This window comes from Myxine glutinosa, chromosome 4 (genome assembly GCF_964187855.1).
Source record: "Myxine glutinosa chromosome 4, kmMyxGlut1.1, whole genome shotgun sequence".
Lineage (NCBI taxonomy): Eukaryota > Metazoa > Chordata > Myxini > Myxiniformes > Myxinidae > Myxine > Myxine glutinosa.
Window position 1 is genome coordinate 80180150 of NC_136264.1, and position 23088 is coordinate 80203237.

Below are 23088 nucleotides of genomic sequence, written 5' to 3' on the forward strand. Positions count from 1 at the left end.
AGGATGGTCATGGGTATTGTTAGCTAGCTCTTCAGTTGTGTAGGGAAAGGTGGCAGCGATGTTAGTCTGCACATCTAGCGAGGTGAGATCGGTCGCTGGCAGGCCAACACAGGTGTTCGATTCACCACTCCATTTGCCCGTGTCCATATGCTGGCAGCTTGGCAGAGATTGTGCTTCGTGCAACAGGTGTTTTTTCCGCTTAATCGTGGGGGCATGGTGTGGACAACCACAAGATCTAGCCATCTCTGTTGTTTCACAACAGTTGTCTGTAAAATGTTCCGTTCACAAACCGAATATTTTGTAGGCCTGATCCACACTCTGGTATTTCAGACAAACAATGTCCAATTTCTGGCAACTTTCGGATCTTTTGGCCAATGGTGTAGCATTAAACCATCTCGGTTTGTATTACTACAACCACCAAGGATGCATCGACAAGGCATATTTGTATCATTTGAGAATTACTCGCCGTTTGAGCTAAATCTTTCCTTGATGTAACCCGTAGACAATATGGAAGTGGCTGTTGCTCGGTCACGGCTAATCGTGAAGAAGATTTCGTCTTTTAATTGCAAATTTACCGACTTTATAAATCGGAAATCGGAAAAAGACACATCATATCTATTTTGTAGGTTAGCAAAGGATAGATTAGCGTCAAGGTGGTTGATGCGTTAGGCTCTCATAAATCCATTCTCTTAGATTGTCTATTGTAATTTGAACTGTATTCTCATTTGAACAGTTAGTGTTTCTTTTCAGGAATTTGGAAATAGAAAAGTGCAAGTAATAATTTTGTTAATTTTCAGCTTTGGGCAGAAAAAATGTTCAAATTAAAAATCTTGTTTTAAGAAAATTTGGGTTAGCAAGATAGCTCAGAAGTAGCACACACACATTTTGAGTCAGATAGTCTCTCTGGGTTTGGATCTCATCCTGACAAAACTGTGGCCTCAGTGGTTTGCAGGCATAGCGATGCATCATTGAGAGCACCGTCCGTCGGATGGGACATTAAACTAAGGACCCAACTGCCAGTACTGGTTTCTGATGAATCTTCAGGATTCCACAGTGTCTTTCACACATAGTAGGCGATTGTTGTTCGAATACTGTCCAAATTCCTGCCTTGATTACTGCTGCCTTGAAGGCAACGGGAAACCCATTTTTGTTTTGTTGTTGTTGTCGTTGCGTTTCCGGGGCATGACCATTGGTGGTGTCGTGTCCGGGTTGGATGAGAGGCAGTGAGGGTTGTGTGGTTGTTAGTTTCCTTTGGGTGTTTTACACACGTGGGTGTTGTTTGGGATCGAGTGTTGTTGTTTGTTGCTCACTTTATCAAGCTGTTTGTACCACCCAGTTTTTTCCATTTGTATGAGCGGTGTGTATTATGTGGGTACGTCCACAGTCTTCCCAATAAGACCACTCTCTCGGCTCTTCACATGCCATGCTTCCAGTATCAATCTGTGCCATTTTTTGGACGTCGTGTCTAGGACACGGGTCCCATCAAAGTCAAATTTGTGTCCACATTGCAGGGAATGACGTGCTATGGCTGACTATGTCACCTTTCTCAGCCAAACTGATCTATCATGTTCATCTAGCCTTTGTTTCAAATTTATTCCAGTTTCACCAATGTAGAATTGGTCACAGGCTTTGCATGATGAATGGTAAACTACTCCGGATCTATCACCAGTTGATATTGTGTCATTCAGTTTTGAAATGACATTGCAGATAGTGTTTAGAGGTTTGTAGGCTACACCATTCCGTGCGCTGCATACTATCTTGCCAATCCTTTCAGAAAGGCCCGGGTAGTACGGCAGTACACAGTGCCCAAGCGTGTCTGGCTCCTTTTGTTCTGTCTGTTTTGGTTCTTTCAAGTGAGGGGGTAACCTATACCGTCCTCCTTCAAAAAAAAAAAAAAAACCTAAAATAACTCCTCCATCTGACCTCAAGCATCGTCACGTGAATGGAATCGGCCACATGGTGAATAAAAACTGGTACGTACCAGGGCTCATGGTCTATTTGGCCTGAGGGAGCCTGCTGTGAAGTGGGTGAAACGTCGCCTGAGATCGGGTCTGCTCTTGTTTATTTGCTCAAATTTGCGGAATAGGTCTAGTTTTTCTTTTTACTTACTGGTTGGAAGTGCCTTCTTTCTTTAAAAAACATTATATATATATATATATGCCATATATTGACTAACTTATTAAGATTTGACTTTATTTTGAGCTATTTCTATGTTACGAACATAACGTTTACCTTGTCACAGTTCAGAGACAGCCGGCATAGTCTACTGGACCTGCTTTCTTTCATCCTTGACCTACCTGGACTTCATGGTGCTTCCCACTATCCAGATATCAAGGTCTGTGTCAACAGAGTACAGTATGTTTATTTTATTTTATAAAGGGGCCAAAATTTCATGTACTTTTTTTTTTTTTTTTTGTATACAACAAAAGAAGCAGTAGAAAGAGGGGGGAGGGGCGGACATCAAAGAGTTGTCGGACAAATTAGAGGAGACTTGAACAAAGAATGGGTGTGGGTTGCAAAGAGGGGTAGGGGATGATTCCAGGTGGTGGACAAGATGGATACAGAAAGGTGATTATTCCAGGTGGAGGACAAGATGGATACAGAAGCAAACTCTCAGGAAGGAAAAACTGGAAATTTAGATGAAGGTGTGCTTGGGGTTGTGAGGATTAACAGGGTAGAAAGGATCATGGTTTTGGATGAGGGATGATTGTACACATATCCCCAAAAAGTACCTACAAGTACATTCGGATGCATGTCTGACCTTTCTTGGTAAATGAAAGCCTCTCACCTGTGGGTCTGTGACAAAACCTTCAAGCATTCAGACTGCCCACTGCTTCATATAACAATCCTATGGGGCTCATATACTAAAAAACAAGGAAAGGTTCAACTCGAAATTAGGTATTTGGTCATTCCTGGTGGTAGTTTTTGCCATCTTTGAACTTTGATTTAGGTGGGAAGCGTGGGGATTTGCGATGCATGCCATTGACTTCGCTCGAGTTCCTATTTAATTTCAATGATGCATGACAACGTTATGAAATAATTGTGTTACAGGATATCTGCTTGACGTGCTTCACGTTGGAGAATGCTGCAAAAAACAAGATTGCTGCTCTAGTTGTATTGATTAAGGTGAGATTGATCTATTGATTCTTTTTCCATCACATAACGTTTGATCATGACCTTGTGGGATGGCAACATGACCAGCAAACGTTTTCTCACATCACACAAATCATGTTTCACAGAACAAATTACCTAAAAATGTTATGCCCATTTTTACAATCTCATGGCATTATGGCACAAATATATCAACAAAGGATATGGGAGCTTTACAAGCCACACATTTTATCACAAATTTTTTTTTTTTGTATACAAGTTCGAGGCTCGTGAAAGAGCTAACATTAATCACACAATAAAATCAAATGGACACATAAAACATATAATAAGGGGTGCAGTAGACAAGATGGGGAGAGAGGGGGAAGCACACAAACACAACATTTGAGAGCAGAGACATCGGGAGATCTGTGGGAGGGAGAGGGCTTGGGGGGGGGGGGGGGGAGGCGTGGGGAAGGGGGTGGGGGTGGGAGAAGTATAAAACACATGGACATTGCAAGGACTTCCAGGAAAGAAGTTGGTATTTCAAAAAAGTGGATCTGGGGTGAATTAGCGTGAGTCGAAAAGATCAAGATTTTGGATGGTGGAAGATAAGAGATGGTGGTGACCAGTTGTTTTAAAGACCTGGAGGGAGGAGTGGGACTGAAGAGAGTGAGGGAGTTTGTTCCAGAGGCAGCAGAAAAGAGGAATGAAAGAGTGAAGGTGAGCTGAGAGTCTTGATTTTGGCAGTTTAACCATAAAAGGGTTGCAGGCAGATCTTGTGCGACCTGTAGGAATATTTGGGGGACATAGCCCAGAGAGAGCTGGGGGAGCAAGGCCGGAGAGGAGTCGGTAAAAGACAGAAAGACCACCAACCTGCCTGTGGTGAGTGAGTGAAAGGCCCTCGGAGTTAGCTTCATCGCGGGAGATTCCAATGATTCTGAAAGATTTGGTTTCAACAGTGTGAAGCCGAGCTAGGTGTGAGGCAGGAGCACCGGCCCAGAGGGGAGAACAGTATTCCTTTGAGCTATGGATGAAAGCCTTGTATGTGGTGAGGAGCTCAGGTGTGCCAAGGAAGGACTTTGCACGACGGAGGATGCCCAGTCGGCGACTGGCTTTGGAGGCCAGCTGGGAAATGTGGTTTTCCCAGGAAAGATCATGGCAGATAGTGAGACCCAAAAGCTTGAGTGACAGAACTTCTTGGAGAGGATTGTTGAGAAAGTAGATGGGAGGTTTGTCCAGTCGGTCTTTTCGGAGAGACATAGTGAGAGTGTGAGATTTGTCAGGATTGAAAGACATGTTCCACTTGTTTGACCAGTCTGTGATTTTGTCCAGGTCTGCAGAAAGTGAGGCGGCTGCAGACTGCCAATCTGAGGGATGAGGAATGGAGCAGCAGAGAGTGGAGTCATCAGCAAAGAGATAGAGAGGACTTTCCAGAGAGTCGGAGAGATCATTGATGAAGACCAGAAAAAGCACGAGGCCCAGAACACTGCCTCGGGGAACTCCAGCCTGAACAGGAAGGGGAGTTGAGCGAAATCCATTCAGGGCGACACGTTGACTACGACTAGAGAGGACGTCCGCCAGCCATGCGTGGAGAGTTCCATGGATACCATCGGAGAGTTTGGTGAGCAGAGCGGGGTGACAGACCATATCGAAGGCACGTGATCTGTCAAGGGAGACAGCTCTGATTTCCCGTTTGGCATTGAGGACCTCCATCCATTGTTAGGCAGCAGAAGCAGCATGTCCAGAATAGAATGACCTGGTCTGAATCCAAATTGATGATCAGAGATCAAGCCATTGGAGAAGTAAAGAGGAAAGATTTGATATCCGAAGCAATGATGGATTCCATGACTTTGCTGATAATTGGGAGCAGGCTGATTGTGCTGTCATTGCAAGGTTCTGTTTTTGCACCTTTTTTGTGTAAAGCGGTAATGTTTGCTGATTTCCAAGATATGATGGCAGATGACCTTGAGCAAAAGAGAGGGTGAAGAGAACAGAGAGAGGGTGAGATAGAGCGGCAGAGCAGGATTTTAGGACTCATGGGGCTGATGCCGTCTGGTCCAGTTGCAGAATCAGTGTCGAGGTTTGACAAAAACCTCTCCACCTTGTCAGGAGAGAAGTAAACAGAGTCCAGGAGCAGTTGGGTTCGATTGGGTAAGGTGGGTACAGAGAGAGATGGGTTTGGAACACAAGATTTTGAGGCAAACACAGAGTTGAGGCATTCGTCTTTGGCACGTGCGGTGTCAACTGTGTCGCCATTTGAGTTGAGGGAGGAGATGAATGAATGAATGAATGAATGAATGGAGGAGATGGAGGGGAAACAAGTCAAGTGAATCCACTTGGATTCCGCCCAGGTTGGCACATGGAAATTATGATGTAGCATAATTATCATCTCGGGTCAAGATTTGAAATTATGCCATGGTTTTTGTAAAATTGCTACTAGTATTCACATTATGTACTTTCACCAAAACATACATCATCATAGAAACATACATAGAATTTGGGTCCTCTGGGTCATTTGGGTCCTCTGGGTCATTTGGGTCCTCTGGGTCATTTGGGTCCTCTGGGTCATTTGGGTCCTCTGGGTCATTTGGGTCATTTGGGTCATTTGGGTCCTCTGGGTCATTTGGGTCCTCTGGGTCATTTGGGTCCTCTGGGTCATTTGGGTCCTCTGGGTCATTTGGGTCCTCTGGGTCATTTGGGTCATTTAGGTCCTCTGGGGAATTTGGGTCCTCTGGGTCCTCTGGGTCATTTGGGTCCTCTGGGTCCTCTGGGTCATTTGGGTCATTTGGGTCCTCTGGGTCCTCTGGGTCATTTGGGTCCTCTGGGTCCTCTGGGTCATCTGGGTAATTTGGGTCCTCTGGGTCATTTGGGTCCTCTGGGTCATTTGGGTCCTCTGGGTCATTTGGGTCCTCTGGGTCATTTGGGTCCTCTGGGTCCTCTGGGTCATTTGGGTCCTCTGGGTCATTTGGGTCCTCTGGGTCATTTGGGTCCTCTGGGTCATTTGGGTCATTTGGGTCCTCTGGGTCATTTGGGTCCTCTGGGTCCTCTGGGTCCTCTGGGTCATTTGGGTCCTCTGGGTCATTTGGGTCCTCTGGGTCATTTGGGTCCTCTGGGTCATTTGGGTCCTCTGGGTCATTTGGGTCCTCTGGGTCATTTGGGTCCTCTGGGTCATTTGGGTCCTCTGGGTCATTTGGGTCCTCTGGGTCATTTGGGTCCTCTGGGTCATTTGGGTCCTCTGGGTCATTTGGGTCCTCTGGGTCATTTGGGTCCTCTGGGTCATTTGGGTCCTCTGGGTCATTTGGGTCCTCTGGGTCATTTGGGTCCTCTGGGTCATTTGGGTCCTCTGGGTCATTTGGGTCCTCTGGGTCCTCTGGGTCATTTGGGTCCTCTGGGTCCTCTGGGTCCTCTGGGTCATTTGGGTCATTTGGGTCCTCTGGGTCATTTGGGTCCTCTGGGTCATTTGGGTCCTCTGGGTCCTCTGGGTCATTTGGGTCCTCTGGGTCATTTGGGTCCTCTGGGTCATTTGGGTCCTCTGGGTCATTTGGGTCCTCTGGGTCATTTGGGTCCTCTGGGTCATTTGGGTCCTCTGGGTCATTTGGGTCCTCTGGGTCATTTGGGTCCTCTGGGTCATTTGGGTCCTCTGGGTCATTTGGGTCCTCTGGGTCATTTGGGTCCTCTGGGTCATTTGGGTCCTCTGGGTCATTTGGGTCCTCTGGGTCATTTGGGTCCTCTGGGTCATTTGGGTCCTCTGGGTCATTTGGGTCCTCTGGGTCATTTGGGTCCTCTGGGTCATTTGGGTCCTCTGGGTCATTTGGGTCCTCTGGGTCATTTGGGTCCTCTGGGTCATTTGGGTCCTCTGGGTCATTTGGGTCCTCTGGGTCATTTGGGTCCTCTGGGTCATTTGGGTCCTCTGGGTCATTTGGGTCCTCTGGGTCATTTGGGTCCTCTGGGTCATTTGGGTCATTTGGGTCCTCTGGGTCATTTGGGTCCTCTGGGTCATTTGGGTCCTCTGGGTCATTTGGGTCCTCTGGGTCATTTGGGTCCTCTGGGTCATTTGGGTCCTCTGGGTCATTTGGGTCCTCTGGGTCATTTGGGTCCTCTGGGTCATTTGGGTCCTCTGGGTCCTCTGGGTCATTTGGGTCCTCTGGGTCATTTGGGTCCTATATTCCTATCCTATAACATATATATCTCCTATAACCTATCCTATAAATATAGATTTGATGACGTCATGTTTACACATCTGAGCGACAGAAATGAGCGACAGAAATGAGCGACAGAAATGGGTGACAGAAACTAGCTTCACTTTTGAGCGCCCGAAATTCCCAGGCAAACGCTATAACGCACCAGGTTTACAACCTGTGCGTTAATAAACACCAAGAAACACTAGCGAACACCAGCAAAATTGTGTCGAAACACAATTCTCCTGATGAACTCTGATCATTCCAAGGTCGTTATTTTCATATTAAGCAGCCAGTGGTTATTTCATAGTTGTAAGGCATGGCATCACACTTCAAAAAATATTGTTGCGGATCTCGGACGTCAGCTCTCCCCTTATCAAGGGGGGGTTAATCCCCTTGTCCTTTTATCTGACCGACGCGAGTCCTGGAAGTTATAACGTCCTTCCCGGCGCGGCGTTAGGTAGGGTTTGTTAGGTCTAGGGGTTCGCTACTACCTAATTACTAACGCCGACCGGAAACGAGGGAATAACTCCCGCTCGAATCACGGATACGGATGGAAAATGCCGAGTGGATAGCAATCCGCGATCCGAGCTGTTAACAAATGACTAGACCCGATTATGGCGGTTCCGATCATTCCACGCTTACCCAATGAGAGAAAAGACTGATGCGATCGGATAAGAGGAAACCAGGAGAATAGGAAGAACAGATGGGTTTATTAATTATGGAAAAAGTAAAGAGGAAACAAAAGAAGGGAATGTACAAGGAAGAGGAAGAAGCAGTTACACAGGGCAGCCTTAAACAGTCTTATCTTATTCCCTGGACAAACGGGCCCGTGTCACATAGACACTCACACAGGGATTGTAGATGGTAGGGTGGAACAGGTTGATGGACACCAGCGCGTCCAGGCTCCAATCCGGTTCCGGTCCAGGCGGACGAAACCCAGCAGGCAGCTACGTGGATTGTGGCGTGACGCGAACGGACTTATAATGACGGGGGGTGGGGGGGGGGGGGTCGCTGCATAAGTCCTCTTGCAGAGCGCGTTTCCAACTAGTCCTTCAAAAATGTGCTCTCTCCCAATAAGTCCTGTAATCAGCGCGCTTCCTTGCAGTCCTTCAAATGTGCTCTCTCCCAATAAGTCCTGTAATCAGCGCGCTTCCTTGCAGTCCTCTCGTAAGTCCTCTCAAAGCCAACCTTCCAACGAGTCCTGTAAAAGGGCTTTGTGCACTCGCTTTTATAAGTGAACAAGCGATTGCCAGCCCAAAAGCCACGCCTGTCGGCGATGTCACTTCAGCCCTGGTTGGCTGGTTATCGTGGCCACACCTTCCTGGCGCTCCGCCCCCTTTTTCCGGGCCTCACCTCGTGGCTTATGGCGGTGTTGAGCAAGCTCACGGGCAGCGAAGGCTGCTGCTGCTGGCCGAGGAGCATACCAAAATTGGGAGGGCCATGGGGCACAGACAGGAGTGCGCGCCTAATGGCGTCACTTGGAGAGGGAGGCTGTCAAAATGGATGGAATGGGGCCTACTCCTTATTTGATTGACACAACGCAGATTCAACTATTGGAAACATGGCCTTATCTATACACATAGTAATGAAATAGCTGAAGTCCTATGGTGACCTACGTGTTGCCTGTGGCCTATCTATGGGGTGCTACCGTTAACCTTTAATGATGTCATATTTACACAAGTGTGGGTTCTCAAAACCGCAACAATATAAACACCTAACCATGAATTTGTTTGCAATATTTATTCCCACGCTTTTTGAAAAAGAAAACGGGGGATATTTTAATCGAATCATGGCACGAATGCAAGTTATGATCACCACATGACATGGATGTGTGAGAACGAAATCATTTTTGGGTCTGCTTCCTGGGGTGGTCAAAAGGTGAGATACCAAAAATGCAATCATGGGTACATTTTTTAAAAACATTTTAAATGAATATTTGTATATGCAATCAACCTTGGAGGACGCATGAAATATGCAATGACTTTTTGGGTTTGAGCCCATTTTATGCCACAAGCTTGGAGACTTGGGGTCAAACGGGTCAAAACGGAATATTTTCCAACTCAAAATTTTCAGATTGGGTTATTCCTGATAGAACTTTTTGCCATTTTTCAACTTTGCTTTTGGTGGTAAGCGTGGGGATTTGCGATGGTGTGCCATCGACTTCGCTCAAATTTTTGTTCAAATAGTTCTTGCTATTATAGCTTTTTGAATGACTTACTGTCCATTTTCCCTCTTTTGCCAGGTGCTTAAGCTGGCAGCATCAAACTCACAAGTTTCAGAAATGGATTTAAGTGCTATGTTTGAGAGGCTGTACTCCAAGCTGGCTCAGAGTCCCAGACTTTCCGACACAGGTCTGACTTTATCATTGTTACCACTTCCGTCAGTGTTGTTCTCACATCTCACATATCTCACAGTGTTGTTCTCTCACATACGTATATACAATTCGGTGTTAACAACCAGCGTCCATCAATGCTCTGCGACCACCCATTGCAAATCAGCCTACTACGCACTTTGTATTTACTTGTCAAATTGTTAGTGGGCACACTGTAAAACTGCATTTTCTGCTTTTGTATTTCTACAACACAGTGCTGGAAATGATTTACGAGGTTCTTGGAGTGATGGCAGAATACTATCCCGAAGCGATGCTTTCCAAATCCCCATGTCTGCTTCGTCTCTTTTTGCAAGAACTTCACAGTCAGGTGCGTGCATGTGTGCGCACACAAGACGTGTCGTCGAGTTAACTACCTTTTCCCGCAATATTCATAAGTTTACTCACAACAAGACGTGTTTGCACCTTAATGTGTTAGCACTTGTACTTAATGTGTTCAAACGTTGGGATGCTAGCACATGTCTTGTTTCCTTTACCAATAATGAGTAAAAGTGACACCAACATTTATCAAGGCAATATGAGTAAAACTAAGCAGGCAGCCAATATCGTCGGATGTGATCTGGAACAAAGGTGTATCATGAAATTATTTGTGGGGGAGAGCATCAAATGAGGTGAAATTCAGAGGAGACCGTCTTCACAATTTATTAATGATGCATGACTTGTTACATGTTTGTTTAGATATTGCAGTTTGGTGAGTGTTCTTGAATTGGTGGAAGTAAATAATGGTCATGAATTGGCGAGTGCTCTTGATGATCTGCCGTCATTCAAACAAGCACGATACATGTCGAACAGTTGGTTTTAGAGAATTGCCGGATGGCTACGTGAGAAATTGGAAATCTTGTAGCCACTATCTTGTAGCAATTGGAACGCTCTGGAAATCCATATTTTGGTTTTTTAAATCGACTAATTCATGTGGAATTTATTGTACATAGGGAAAACCATCCACACACACAACTACAGTGGCTCATTGTGTAGTGATGTGAAGACAAGCAATGTGTAGACAATTGACTCTGGCATTCTCTAACATTTCAGTATTCTGTTTTTGTGGAATTATTACAGAAGGATCATATGGTTTGTTGTGGTGTTTTTTTTTTTTTCTCTCCCTATCGGCCTCTTTGATGATGTATTTTCTTGTGACTAGATGGAAGGCCGCAATCAACGACCTCCTCTTGTGGTCGGTGCTTTGAAAGGTCTGACTTCATTGTTAGTCAACTTTACACAAACATCTGATGAAGGTATGTTTTTGTTTTTTCTGTCCGGTTATTCTTCTTCCTTTTTTGTATACACTAGTACACCCACTCACTATGGGAGCGGCAGTGGGTGTTGGTGTTGGTGAAGCCTGGTGTTGGCTTAGCGGTTAGGGTGCCGGCTTGGGATCCCAGGATCCTGGGTTCGAACCCCGGTCGATCACTGAATTAACACCAGGGGGGTTGACTCGGCCTGTCATCCTTCCGAGGTCGGCAAATTGAGTACCAGCTTGCTGGGATGAATGATCACGGTGTTTACCCCGGTTTAGAATAGGTACACCGTATCCCTGCGCATCGTAAGAGGCGACTAAGGGTTGGCATCAGGAAGGGCATCCGGCCATAAAAACATTGCCTCAAACAGGGAACCATGATTGTCATGGGGCCCGCAAGGCTAACCCCCGCTCTAGCGGGGAAAATGGCCTTAAAACGATCATTCATTCATTCATATTCAGTGGGTCATGTTATTAGGGGACCATTGGTACCCTTTTGAAATTGCTAAGATTATTATTATTATTCTGATTCCATAAAATTTGTTTACGACCTTCAGGTTAAGCCGTTCATCATAGGAATTTGAAACTTTGACTATGTATGGTATTACACTTGATTTGATGCATATCCTAAGTATGACGTCATAGGTCACGTAACCTGGCGGCCATTATTGGATTTGTTGAAAATATTAAAAATATATCTCCTTTCATTTTTCGACCTATTGAGTTTGAACTTGGAATACATATAGTCCGCCTCAAGGCTAAGAACGCTCTTTTCTCCGATATTTTTTTTCTTTGCTAATTAGTCTACAACACCAATTAAAGTGCTGACTCGGCATTAAAAAAATTTTTTTTTTAAATATTGCGATTCCATGAATTTTGTATCGATCGACAGGCCAAACCGTTCGTCAGATGAACTTGAAACTTTGACCAATTACATTATGTCACTTGATTGGATGTATATCCTAAATATGACGTCATAGGTCATGTGACATGGTGACCATATTGGATTTTATTTAAAAAACCTTTAAAATGCATCTCTGCCTTCATTTTTTGATCGATTGAGTTGAAACTTTGACCACTTGTAGTATGCCATGTGATTGGATACACATCCTAAATATGACATAGGTCACGTGACATGGTGGCCATATTGGAATTTATGAAAACCTTCAAAATGCATCTCTGCCTTCATTTTTCAATTGATCGAGTTGAAACTTTGATCACTTATCACTTATAGTATATCACCTGATTGGATGCATATCCTAAATATGATGTCATAGGTCATGGGACATGGCAGCCATGTTGGATTTCGTGAAGACCTTTAGAAAACGTCTTCATTTTTCGATCGATTCAGTTCAAACTTTAAACAATCGGATCCAGGCTGCCATTGTCAATGACAATGGCAGCCTGGCAATGGCAGCGCAATGCAGCGCGTACTTGTCCGCGTACAAGGCAGCAATGGCAGCGCGTACTTGTCCAATCAGGTTAGGGCGTCTTGGCCCCCAGATAATCACTGCTCGCAGTTTTAATTACTATTATTTTTGTTTGATCAGATAATTGAAAAGATCAGACCATGCTTCACCATTCTAAATTCCCGATAATAAAATTTACTTCCATGAAGGTGTCTGAGGTGGTGGAGGGGGGAGGAGGGGAGTTGGGAGGGGCAATATCGCAAGGCACAAAACCCTTTGGGGAGCGGGGATATTATTGTTTTGTAATCAATATTATATTCTCCATAGGTGATTCTGTCGAACGTCTGTCCGGTGGTGTGGCTTCCTCCGTTGAGAGAGTAGCTTCACCCATTCTGGAAGAGGCTTCAAAAACAAATATCCACCATTTTATTTTCTCGCACACCTTTGAGGCCTGTTTTGTTAGGCCCATGGTGTCGTGCTCTCTCACAGTTTTATATCAACTCTAATTCGATATCTCATTTCATTTTTTGTAGTAGCTAACGTGGTTTTAGACTCGGTTGAAAAAAAACGGGAATAAAATCCGATGAAGGTTTCCGTTTATAGAACGAAATGCATTTTCAAAGGCCTCTAACATAAAGGCCATTGACACTCTCGACTGCAATTTACCATCTGATTTCATTTTTATCGATGGTTTTAGTCTCGGTTTCAGCAATAATTGAGAAACTTCACGCACACACGGGAAATTGCCGAGATATATTAATTACAACAACAATTACAACATTTTGATTACAACAACCCACTCACCAGGAAATGCCTGTTTCGTTTGGAGCGATTATACCCCGCCCAAAGAAGATACGTTTCATTTCTCGAGGAAATAAAATCGTGAAATCTTTAATAATTGTTTTTTTGGTTTTCGCACGAGTTTTCAAGGCTGAATCAATTGTGTACACATCCAGGACTAATAAAGAAACTCAATTTCACATGTGCATGGACATGTAATTCACATATGTAAAATATATAAATAAACAGACGACAAATTATCTGGTCTGGTAATTATGATTATAATCGCTGCGGAAGTGGCCGCTGCCAGTCGGCGTCATCGCGTGCTATCGCATGTTGCGGACGTTTTTTTGTCAGGTTATTGGTGCGAGTTGCTCTCGACGTCAGAATATGCTCCATATGCATCGTGTGCATCCGAGCTGTCTTTAGCTCAAGGTTCCATAATGTGGGGCATGTGGGTGGTCATTCCTGCTTCTTTATGTCAGCGCTGTCTCAATGAGTTGCATGAGGGTTATTTGTAACTGTCATTTTCAAAATGAATAAAAGAATGAGGGAACAAAACGAGACACCAATGTACGTCGTGATCCTCTCCCACTCCCCCGTGCGTTACCCCCACCCCACACCCCGTGTGTGACCCACCCCACCACCCATGTGTGACCCACCCCACCCCCCTTGTGTGACCCACCCCACCCCCCTTGTGTGACCCACCTCTCCGGTACCCCCCTCACCCCCCGTGTGTGATCCACTCCCCCAGTGCAGTGTGTGTGCGCGTAACCCACTCCTCCATGGGTGTTCCTCTACCCCCAGTGGTGTGTGTGTGTGTGTGTGTGTGTGTGTGTGTGTGTGTGTGTGTGTGTGTGTGTGTGTGTGTGTGTGTGTGTGTGTGTGTGTGTGTGTGTGTGTGTGTGTGTGTGTGTGTGTGTGTGTGTGTGTGTGTGTGTGTCAGACAGACACAGAATTGTGAGGAACAGAAATGAAAAAATTAGGTGCGTGCGTGATGTGGGAGGGAGAGGATTTGAGCTCTTGGTCACATTTTACATGAGATGTAATAACACATTTCAAACTGTATTTTCCATGTGCACGCACATGCACTCACAATTCACATGTTTTCAGAAGTAAATACATTGTGTAGATTACATTATTTGTGGATCTGATAAATTGCCAGTAACCATTTTGTGAAATTGAATGTGCATGTGCAGCATCTACAGTAACTCAATATGTCGAAATGTCACACATGTCCCTGCCCATGGGATTCCCATGGGTGACCCCACTAGTTAAATTAATATTATGCTATTATCATAAGTGTTATTACTTTTGTAATGAGAGGCAGCTTTGGGAAAAACGCCTTGGAAGAACTCCACGGAAGTTGCAGGAAGGGTCATGTTTTTAACCTGTGTGGGGTATATAGACTACAGTAGATCTTCAACCAGGTGTGTTCATCGATGTGATAAGCATAGACTGATGTCCGAATTCCTCCAAATTTCTTTCAGTTTAGTGTTAAACAGCAGGAGCCACTGTTTAAAAAGGTAATCATAAGTGTTTAATGTTTTTGTGGTTTATAATATGTTTACTTCTGGTAGGGGTACTCCCACGAAAACGGCATGATAAGCTATTTATACACATTAACACAGCGTTTGGCCAAGGAGGAAACACCCCTTAGGGAAGTGGGATATTATTCGTATTAATATTGTTTTGTAATCATATTATTATTAGGAGCGATCTTGGATGGATAAAATGGATACAGAAGGAAACTCCAAGGAGGAAAAACTAACATTGGATGGAGGAGGGATTTGGGTGGGGCTAACGAGCATAGAAAAGGTGATCGTTTCGGATTGGGGACGATATGTGATGGTGGTGAACAGCTGTCTTGAAGACATGGAGGGAAGAATGAGATTGAAGAACATTTAGAAGTTGATTCCACAGGCAGGAAAAAAAAGAGGAACAAATGACTGGAGGTGAGCAGTGATTCTGGATTTAGATAGTTTCACCAGGAGGAGGTTGAGGGTGGACCATATGAGCCCTGCAGAAACCTGGGGTGGGGGACAATCATGGAAAGAGCAGAGGGGGCAAGACTCTAAAGGGAGGTGGTAGAAGACAGAGAGATCACTGACCTGTCGATGATGGCAAAGTGATAGACCTATATGCTCAACTTCAGTGTGGGAGATTCCATTGATCTTGAATGATCTTTCTAAATATGCAGATGACACCAAGCCTGCAGGTAAGGTAGATAACAGAGGGGGTGGTGATCAGATTCAGGAAAGTATCAATACTTTTATTAGATTGGGCTCGAGTTTGGCAGATGCAACTTAACACAAAGGAATGTACAGTGGGGATGGGTAAGAACAATGAAAAGAGCGATTACATGATGGAAGGGGCCAGTCTTGGAGCATGTCACTTAGTACAAGGATCTGTGGTGGTAATAGATACGGGTGGAGTGGGTGTTGAGGAAATGGGGGAGGGGCTGGTAGGCAGACAGGACAGTGCCAGTCAGCCATCAGTAAAGCAGACAGGATTTTAGGTTGTATTTGTAAGGGGATAAATATTAAATCAAAAGAAGTCGTTTTAACATTGTATAGGCATTTAGTGAGGCCTCATCGACAATATTGTGTGCAGTTTTGGTCACCACAACTCAGCAAGGACTTAGCTGTCATTGATAGGGTCCAGCGTAGGGTTACTTGATTGATTCTAGGCCTAACTAGATTCAGCTTTGAGCAGCTGAAGGAGACAGGGCTTTAACAATTAGAAATGAGGTGGTTCCGAGAGGATATGATAGAGATATTTAAGATAAGGAAGGGTGTAGACAAAATAAGTGCAGAAGAGTGATTCGGCAGAATAGACAGTGACATGAACAGTGGACATAACCTCAGAGTAAAGAAAAGGGGAGTTTTGATGATTAACAACTCGGAGAGTAGTTGATGTTAATGCATGGAATGGTCTTCCTGGAACGGTAGTGGTAGACGAAACGGTAGATAAGTTGAATCTGGAATTAAATAGATACCTCTATGCATTGGGAATATACAGACTTGGCATTTAATATGGAATGTTTTTTTTGTGGGGGTGAACTTACTTTTCAAGATGACTTAGAACCAAAAGTTCATTGGAATTATGTTGAAATTATTCTAGATTTTGTTAATGTGACCTTTAAAAGAAACAAAAACCACATTTGACATTTCGAAGGAAATAAATTGATCCTTGAAAGTGATGTAAACTGATATCGAACTCAATTCATGTACAGTACTGTGTTAAACTTCTGTACGTTTTCCAGAAGTATCTCTTTATTTTGCACATTAGCCATATTTTTTTTCAACAAAAACAAAAGCTAAATTATGACTGGGATTACGGACAGTAAAATTACAGTTCAATACTTCATGTAACCCCCACAAGCATTCAGGAGAGCACGTACATGTTGAGGCATGCTGTTCACGAGATTTGCCAAGGTTTGGACAGGAATCGCTTGCCATGCAGTGACAATAGCCTGCTGCAATTCACGCACAGAGGTCGGCTGCTGGTCCAAGTGGTCGATTTGGCGCGTTAATTCTGCCCACAAGTTCTCTATCGGATTCATATCCAGGGCCATGGCAGGCCACTCCATATGCTCTACACCACGGTCAGCAAGAAAGTGTTGGATCATGCGAGCACGATGAGGCCGTGCATTGTCATTTTGGAAGACAAAGTTTCCTCAAAAGGCTGCACGAGCAAATGGAAGCAATGTTTCTTCCAGAATGACCCTATACTTGAACTGGTTCAGGTTTCCATTCAGAACAACCAGGTCAGTTTTGCCCCCTGCATGAAAAGCAGCCCAAATGGTCACCCCACCACCTCCAGCTTGGACTCTTGGCACTATACAATCTTCGTTGTGGGCTTCATGCACTTGTCTGCGCACTCGGACGCGGCCATCTTGACGATAGACCAGAAATCTAGACTCGTCACTGCAGGTCACATGATTCCAGTGTCCTGGCTGCCATTGACGGTGCTCTCTGGCCTACTGCAATCGGCGCTGGCTGTGTTGTCTGGTCAGGCGTGGCTTTCTCAGGGGACGCCTGGCACAATAGCCTGCTTGAACCAGTCGTTGGTTGACTAGCCTTCTGGATACAGGCACATTTGTCAGTTGCTGCCACTCAGCCCTAAGCCGATTAGCTGACTTGGTATGGCCATTGCAGACTAACCGGCGCAGCTGGCGATCATCTCTCCTTGTGGTTCTGCGTGGACGTCCTGGCCTCGGTATTGGAGTAGGGACACCCCTCTGAGCATTTCGTTTCAGGATCTTTGACACCTGACCTTGAGTGATGCCATACTGCCGAGCAATAGCACGCTGTTTCATGCCAGAATTTCGTAAAGCCACCACTCCATGACAAACAGCATTGTCAAGTTGACGGACCATCTCCAGAGGAAGCGGCAATAACTTTTGTAGACGTGCAGCAGTTGTTTTCCACTAATACAGAACGCAACAACCCTTATATACCCGATTGTGAAGCCAATCGTCAAATGTACCTGTCCTTGCATTTTGTCACGCCACCTGTGATATAATCCTGTTATTGACTTCTTGCTGCGAAAGACAATCAGTGACATGGTTCTTTCAACAAAGACATCACCGAAGGGTAAAATAAACTCACCAGATTGATATACTGAGTTCAGAAAGTAAACCCAAGTCAAGAAAAAAAAAATATTCCATATTAAATGCCAAGTCTGTAGGTATACAGGGATTTTGGCAGGACTTGTAAGTAACTTGAGCATGGATGGGTTATTGTGTACATCTTTGCTGAGTGTGATGTCTGTGAGAGGGTCTCGTCAAGGGATGGATAGTGTGAGGTTGGTGTTGTCTATTCTTCACCCTAAAATCGCCTTCACCTTCCCCCAAATTTTTTCCCCAGTTTTATTTTTAACAACTTTGAGATAACCCTGAGCTTGCCAAACTTTTCTCGCCACCCCTAGTCGTTTTGATGGATTTACTTAATCCGGTTGTGATGTGGCCCAGGAATGATGACCCGCATGGCATCCTCGTGTGTCTAATTTCCTTGTTATTCCTTGTTAATATGCATTGTTAATTCTCAGATCTATATACACTGTCGATGATGCTTTCCATTGTTAAATGCTGTCTTGTTTGTTTTTTGGTTTTCTTGTTCTTTTTCTTTTTCTCATCTGATCATTTTAAAACTTTTTTTGCACAACCATGCTTTGTTTTTATTTTTATTTTTAAGTACCTTCCCCTTTTAAAATCCCATTTCACAGCTAATCGCTTTACACACACACATGTTTTCTTATATTTCTCATGTTTCTAATTCTCATGTTATTCTCATGTTATTTCTCATGTTCTCTCATGTTATTTTCATGTTGTTTCTGTTGTTGTTTCTGTTACATTTACCTTTACATTTACTTTTTTCTGTTACATTTCTGAATGTTGTTCACATTCTCATGTTGTTTCTGTTATATTTCTGTTATCTCATGTTATTTCTCCCATGTTTCTAATTCTCATGTTATTCTCATGTTATTTCTCATGTTTCTAAACACACATGTTTTCTTAAATTTTTGTGTCCATACTTTTAAGTTAGCCTTTTCTCAAAGTTTACATTCCTTTTCTCACTATACTTGCCTTTTTTTCTTGCTGATTGTTCTACTGTTTGCTGCAGATTCTCCATATACCACTCAGATATTGGATTACACATTGAAAGCACTGAAGGTACTGATCAGTTTTCCAATGATTGTTACAAAGGGGAGAGTTTTATATTTTCTTATAAAAAATCGAAATTGATTCATGAGAATTTAAAACTTTTAATATACCGGCTTTTTATGTTTTTTTTCTTCTTTAAATAGTAGACTGGTGCAAGTGTTTCTTGTACAATATAACGTGCACCAAAAAGTACAGGGCACGAGGAAAGGTATGGGGAAAATTTTTGAAAAACAAAATTGTTTTAAATTGATTGGTCGATCAAAAATATGAAAAGGAATTCATAAAGAAGCAAAATCAAAAAAAGAGTGCAAGAAGTTTACACCACCTTGCAGTTGTTTTTATGCCTCTGCCTCCGAAGGTGGCCGGAGGCATTATGTTGTCTGGTTGTCCGTCTGTACGGGCTAAACCTCGTTTTTCTCAGCAACCACATGTCCGATTGAGACAAAACTTTCAGGGTAGGAGTGACACCCATGCAGAATGTTTTTTTATGATAATTGTGACGTCATAGGTCACGTAGTATGGTGGCCATCTTGGAATAAATGCAAATAATAATAATAATAAATTCTCGGAAACTGCGAAATGGAAAAATTTGAAACTTGTCACACTGTCAAGTCCTCCCAAAAGGGAACAAAATCATGATAATGATGACGTCGTAGGTGAAGTGGTATACCAGCCAAAAATGTTTTAACCAAATTCCTTATCCTAAAAATCTGAAATTGCATGCACATGATCTATGACCCATTTGTATTGAAATATTAAATTTATGATATCATTGGTCACGTGGTATGGCAGCCATATTAGCTTGAAAGCCGATATATAAAAAAATCCCTTCTCCGAAGCCACTTCACAGATCGATGTGAAACCTGTCATGGCTGGTAAAAATATGATACTTGAAAACAGCTGAAGGGATTTAAATCAAACTTGTGTTTTTTTAGGACAGTGAACGAGGGCATCCACCCGTTGTGGGACTTTGCGGAGGCATATTGGCGACACAGTCACATTGCTCTAGTTTTTGTAAAAGTCTGGACAAAGAATATACGTGGTGTTTTAAAAGTCCAGAATAATAGGAAATATTTTAAATTTCTTTTATTTTTGAGACTATGCCTTTGAGGTGGATAAGCCATCAGATATAATGATGATGCCTTCTAATACTACCGATATCCAAATTTACTTCCAACTTTTACTCCGTTTGATCCAGTTGAAGGTGGACTATTGTCAGTGTTGGCGGTGCCCTCACAGAATTCCAATGGACAGTGCTTCAAGCTCGACTGCCATGGGATTGTTATTGTCTCTATTTATTCTCTTAATCATGGGAGTTATGTCTGATCAAATGCGATTCCATCTGATCATCCATCCTTGATCTGAATATCCACTTGTATTTATTTATAAGGAGTGTTGAACCTCTCCAAAAGCTGAGTGTATCCCAGGAATCTGTCTGTTTTAACTGTCGTACCTTGTTCCTTGTACTGTTAATCATGCCGTGAATCTGCTCCCCCTTCTCTTATTGTCCATACTTACTTGGTCCCTGTTGTATTAGTCTGGGATCCGAGGCCTGGAAATGTGTAAAAAAGTGATTTTGAAGTGACACCCCTGCTATAAAATGTTTGACCCCTAGATCATGTCTGTGGGGGTGTTAGCCACCAGAAAAGTGACTTTAGCAAGGTAGTTTGGATTGCGCGAATTGTGTAGGGACATTTTTTAACTTGGGGCGTCAACTGTAAAAAAAGCAAGAAATTTAGGGGTAGGGGAAATTCAATTGACCATATATCCCATAATACAGGGGTGAGTGCAACAAATTACCACTCATTCTTTTTGTTATAAAGTTGGCTTTTATATGAAACATGATTCAACGTGATTAGGCCATCCATGAGGTCAGCAGAGGTCAAAAGGTCACGGAAAGTGGGTTAAGCTAAAAGTTTAGCTCCTTTAGTAAATAAAATCACATTTTTCCTACTTCAAGCTCAATATAGCCAAACTTTTACACCCAAAATATGTTGTTTGTACCCCTCTGATGTTTTTGGGAAAGAAATGCCCCGACTGAACTTAACTTACTGGCATGTATGTCACTTTAGATTTGCATAACTTTTAAATAATCACCAAAATCGGGCATTCACACTGTCTATTTGCATGGTCCTCTTCAACATGTTTTAAAACGACAAGTCATACCACATACTGTCTGGAAAAGTGTCATTACCTCTATTTACTCATCATCATCACCGTCATCAGTCAGAAGCCGTCCACATTTTTCTCTGTCGCCATTGCAGGCACATGCAATGATGCATGGTACTCCAGCTTTCGCACAAGGGCAATTCCTCAGGCAGTTCGGTTTCTTCTTACATTTGCAGTACTTCAACTTCGCAGCAGAAGGCTTTGATGGCTTGCTCTTCATGACAGGAATTAACCTGTCACCATCCACACTCCTGCCATACTCTTCAGGTGGAAGAAGCACTGGATTGCTGAGTGAAGCTTGCTTGTATAAGCTGATCTGACAAAGGCTCCTGAGAACGTGGAAGTGAAAAGCATCTTCTGTTGGAGGAAGGGAGCGCAGATCTAGTTTGCTAGATGCAAACAAGTGGGCGCGGAGCTTATCCAGGGATGAATACCCTGGCTTTTCGTAGAGATCACAAAAGAAGCTTCGTGCTTCAGTTATCACCTGATCATGTGCAGAAGGTCCGGATTCATGTCGGATGAAATTGGACAACGCTGGCTGTTTGTCAACATGCTGGAGTGCGACTTTCACTGCTCTCTTCTTACCCCGTTTGAAAGGATAGCTCACCGAATCACAACCTGACAGAATGTAGGAGATGAGCAGTGTGTCTGTGAGTGCCAATACGTCCTTTCCAACTGCTTTGGCCAACTCATTCACCAAGTCATGGATGGGGAGGAACAGATCATCCTTTTCCACCCATAACTCAACAACGTTTGTCAACCGAGGGAAATGATACATTGACAAGACGATATCTGTATCTGTAGCCTGAATGACAACTACGCTGTTGTCACAGCTAGCAATGTGAGCAAAGATTCTGGTGTCTGCCTCCTCGTGGTTAGGGCAGTACAGCTCATCAACATTGGTATGTTCCGTCTGCGTCACACAAGTTGCCTGGGCGTTGACCCCAAGGACCAGGCAGAAGCCATCAGGCCAGGATGACTCCTGGGACCAACGTGAAGCAAGATACGACAGCAGATTGGTCTTGTTACAAGGGTTTGACAGGAATGTGTTCCAATCAGGGATTTTCATGATGTCCGCTGGAACAAACTCTGGCAAGTTGGTATTTGACTCCCTCCCGTCTCTGGCGTTCATCCCCTTTTAGACTCTTTAACCCAAAATCATATTGATCGCCCACGAAATGCACTTCAGTGCAATGTCTGGGTTTCATGTTCAAGAGTTTGTTCCTGTACCTTTCCTGAAGTTGGTCAAATGTACTTGAACCAAGTGTGTTGAACCGCTGGATGAATGCCATTGCATCGACTACATAAACTGCATCAGATGCAGAAGGAGGCAACTCTTTTAACGGTTTCCATGACTCGGCAACCTCTGCCTGTACAGTGGATAGATAGTTGGATTTTCAACCTTTGCGCATGGAAAATCCATTCTTCTCTGGCTCAAACAACGAGGGAGGGTACTCAAGCCATTCGTAACTAAATGCCTCAGTCCGTGCCTCATCACTCAGGTCCTGTGCGAAACAAAGTGCCCTTGTCACTGCACTCTCCTCTCTGATGACTGCTTTCACAGTGTCCATCTTTTTCTTACTTTTCTTCAGATGCGTGGCGAATGTTTCTATCTTCGGTTGGACAATCTTGTCTGCATTCGTCGTCGTGGCAGCATCCATTGCCTCCAAGCCTAGACGTTTGGCATCTACCAAGGTAGTTGCTGCAAGAATCTGACCTGTGGATATGTTCATTAGTTTATCTGTCGCAAGTGAAGGATCGAATGGGTTTTGCATCTTCTCTTCCACGGTCCGTTTGATCTGCAACACGGCTTCCATGTCGTCTTTCCTCAGCTTCTCGTGGTGGTCAGATTGCGGCGAGGCCATGTGTGCCATCTGTTTTACACTTTCAGAGACAGAGGTCATGAACGGTAGAGCCTTGATGTACTTTTCTCGTGCTGATTCAGACTGTGTTATACCCTTAAAGAGGCTTGTTTTGCCTTCCCTATTGTAGGTCTGTTCAAGGGCAAGGTCTGTCCACACACCATTAAAGTCTCCTGCAGTCTGGTGAACTGTGAATTTGCCAGCTGCAAACTCCTCGTGCACTTCTGGTGCTGTTTCTGGAAGCTTTTGCATCTCACTGAGATAGATCGGAAGGCAGGACATGTACTTACTATGGCCGGAAGC

The 23088-nt window shown here is 43.9% G+C and overlaps 1 protein-coding gene across 3 annotated transcripts in view; it reads left to right on the forward strand.

Annotated features, from left to right (window-relative positions):
* The window catches only part of PRKDC (protein kinase, DNA-activated, catalytic subunit), a 334330-nt gene that overhangs the window by 25313 nt on the left and 285929 nt on the right, over nucleotides 1-23088 (forward strand). For all 3 annotated transcript variants that reach the window (XR_010984003.2, XM_068112798.2, XM_068112799.2), the window contains exons 3-8: nucleotides 2243-2335; nucleotides 3052-3126; nucleotides 9514-9622; nucleotides 9858-9970; nucleotides 10802-10895; nucleotides 18714-18763. Coding sequence is in view for 2 of the 3 variants with exons in the window: in XM_068112798.2 (XP_067968899.2) it covers nucleotides 2243-2335; nucleotides 3052-3126; nucleotides 9514-9622; nucleotides 9858-9970; nucleotides 10802-10895; nucleotides 18714-18763 (534 nt within the window). In the remaining variant the exon portion in view is untranslated. The remainder of the gene's footprint in view (nucleotides 1-2242; nucleotides 2336-3051; nucleotides 3127-9513; nucleotides 9623-9857; nucleotides 9971-10801; nucleotides 10896-18713; nucleotides 18764-23088) is intronic.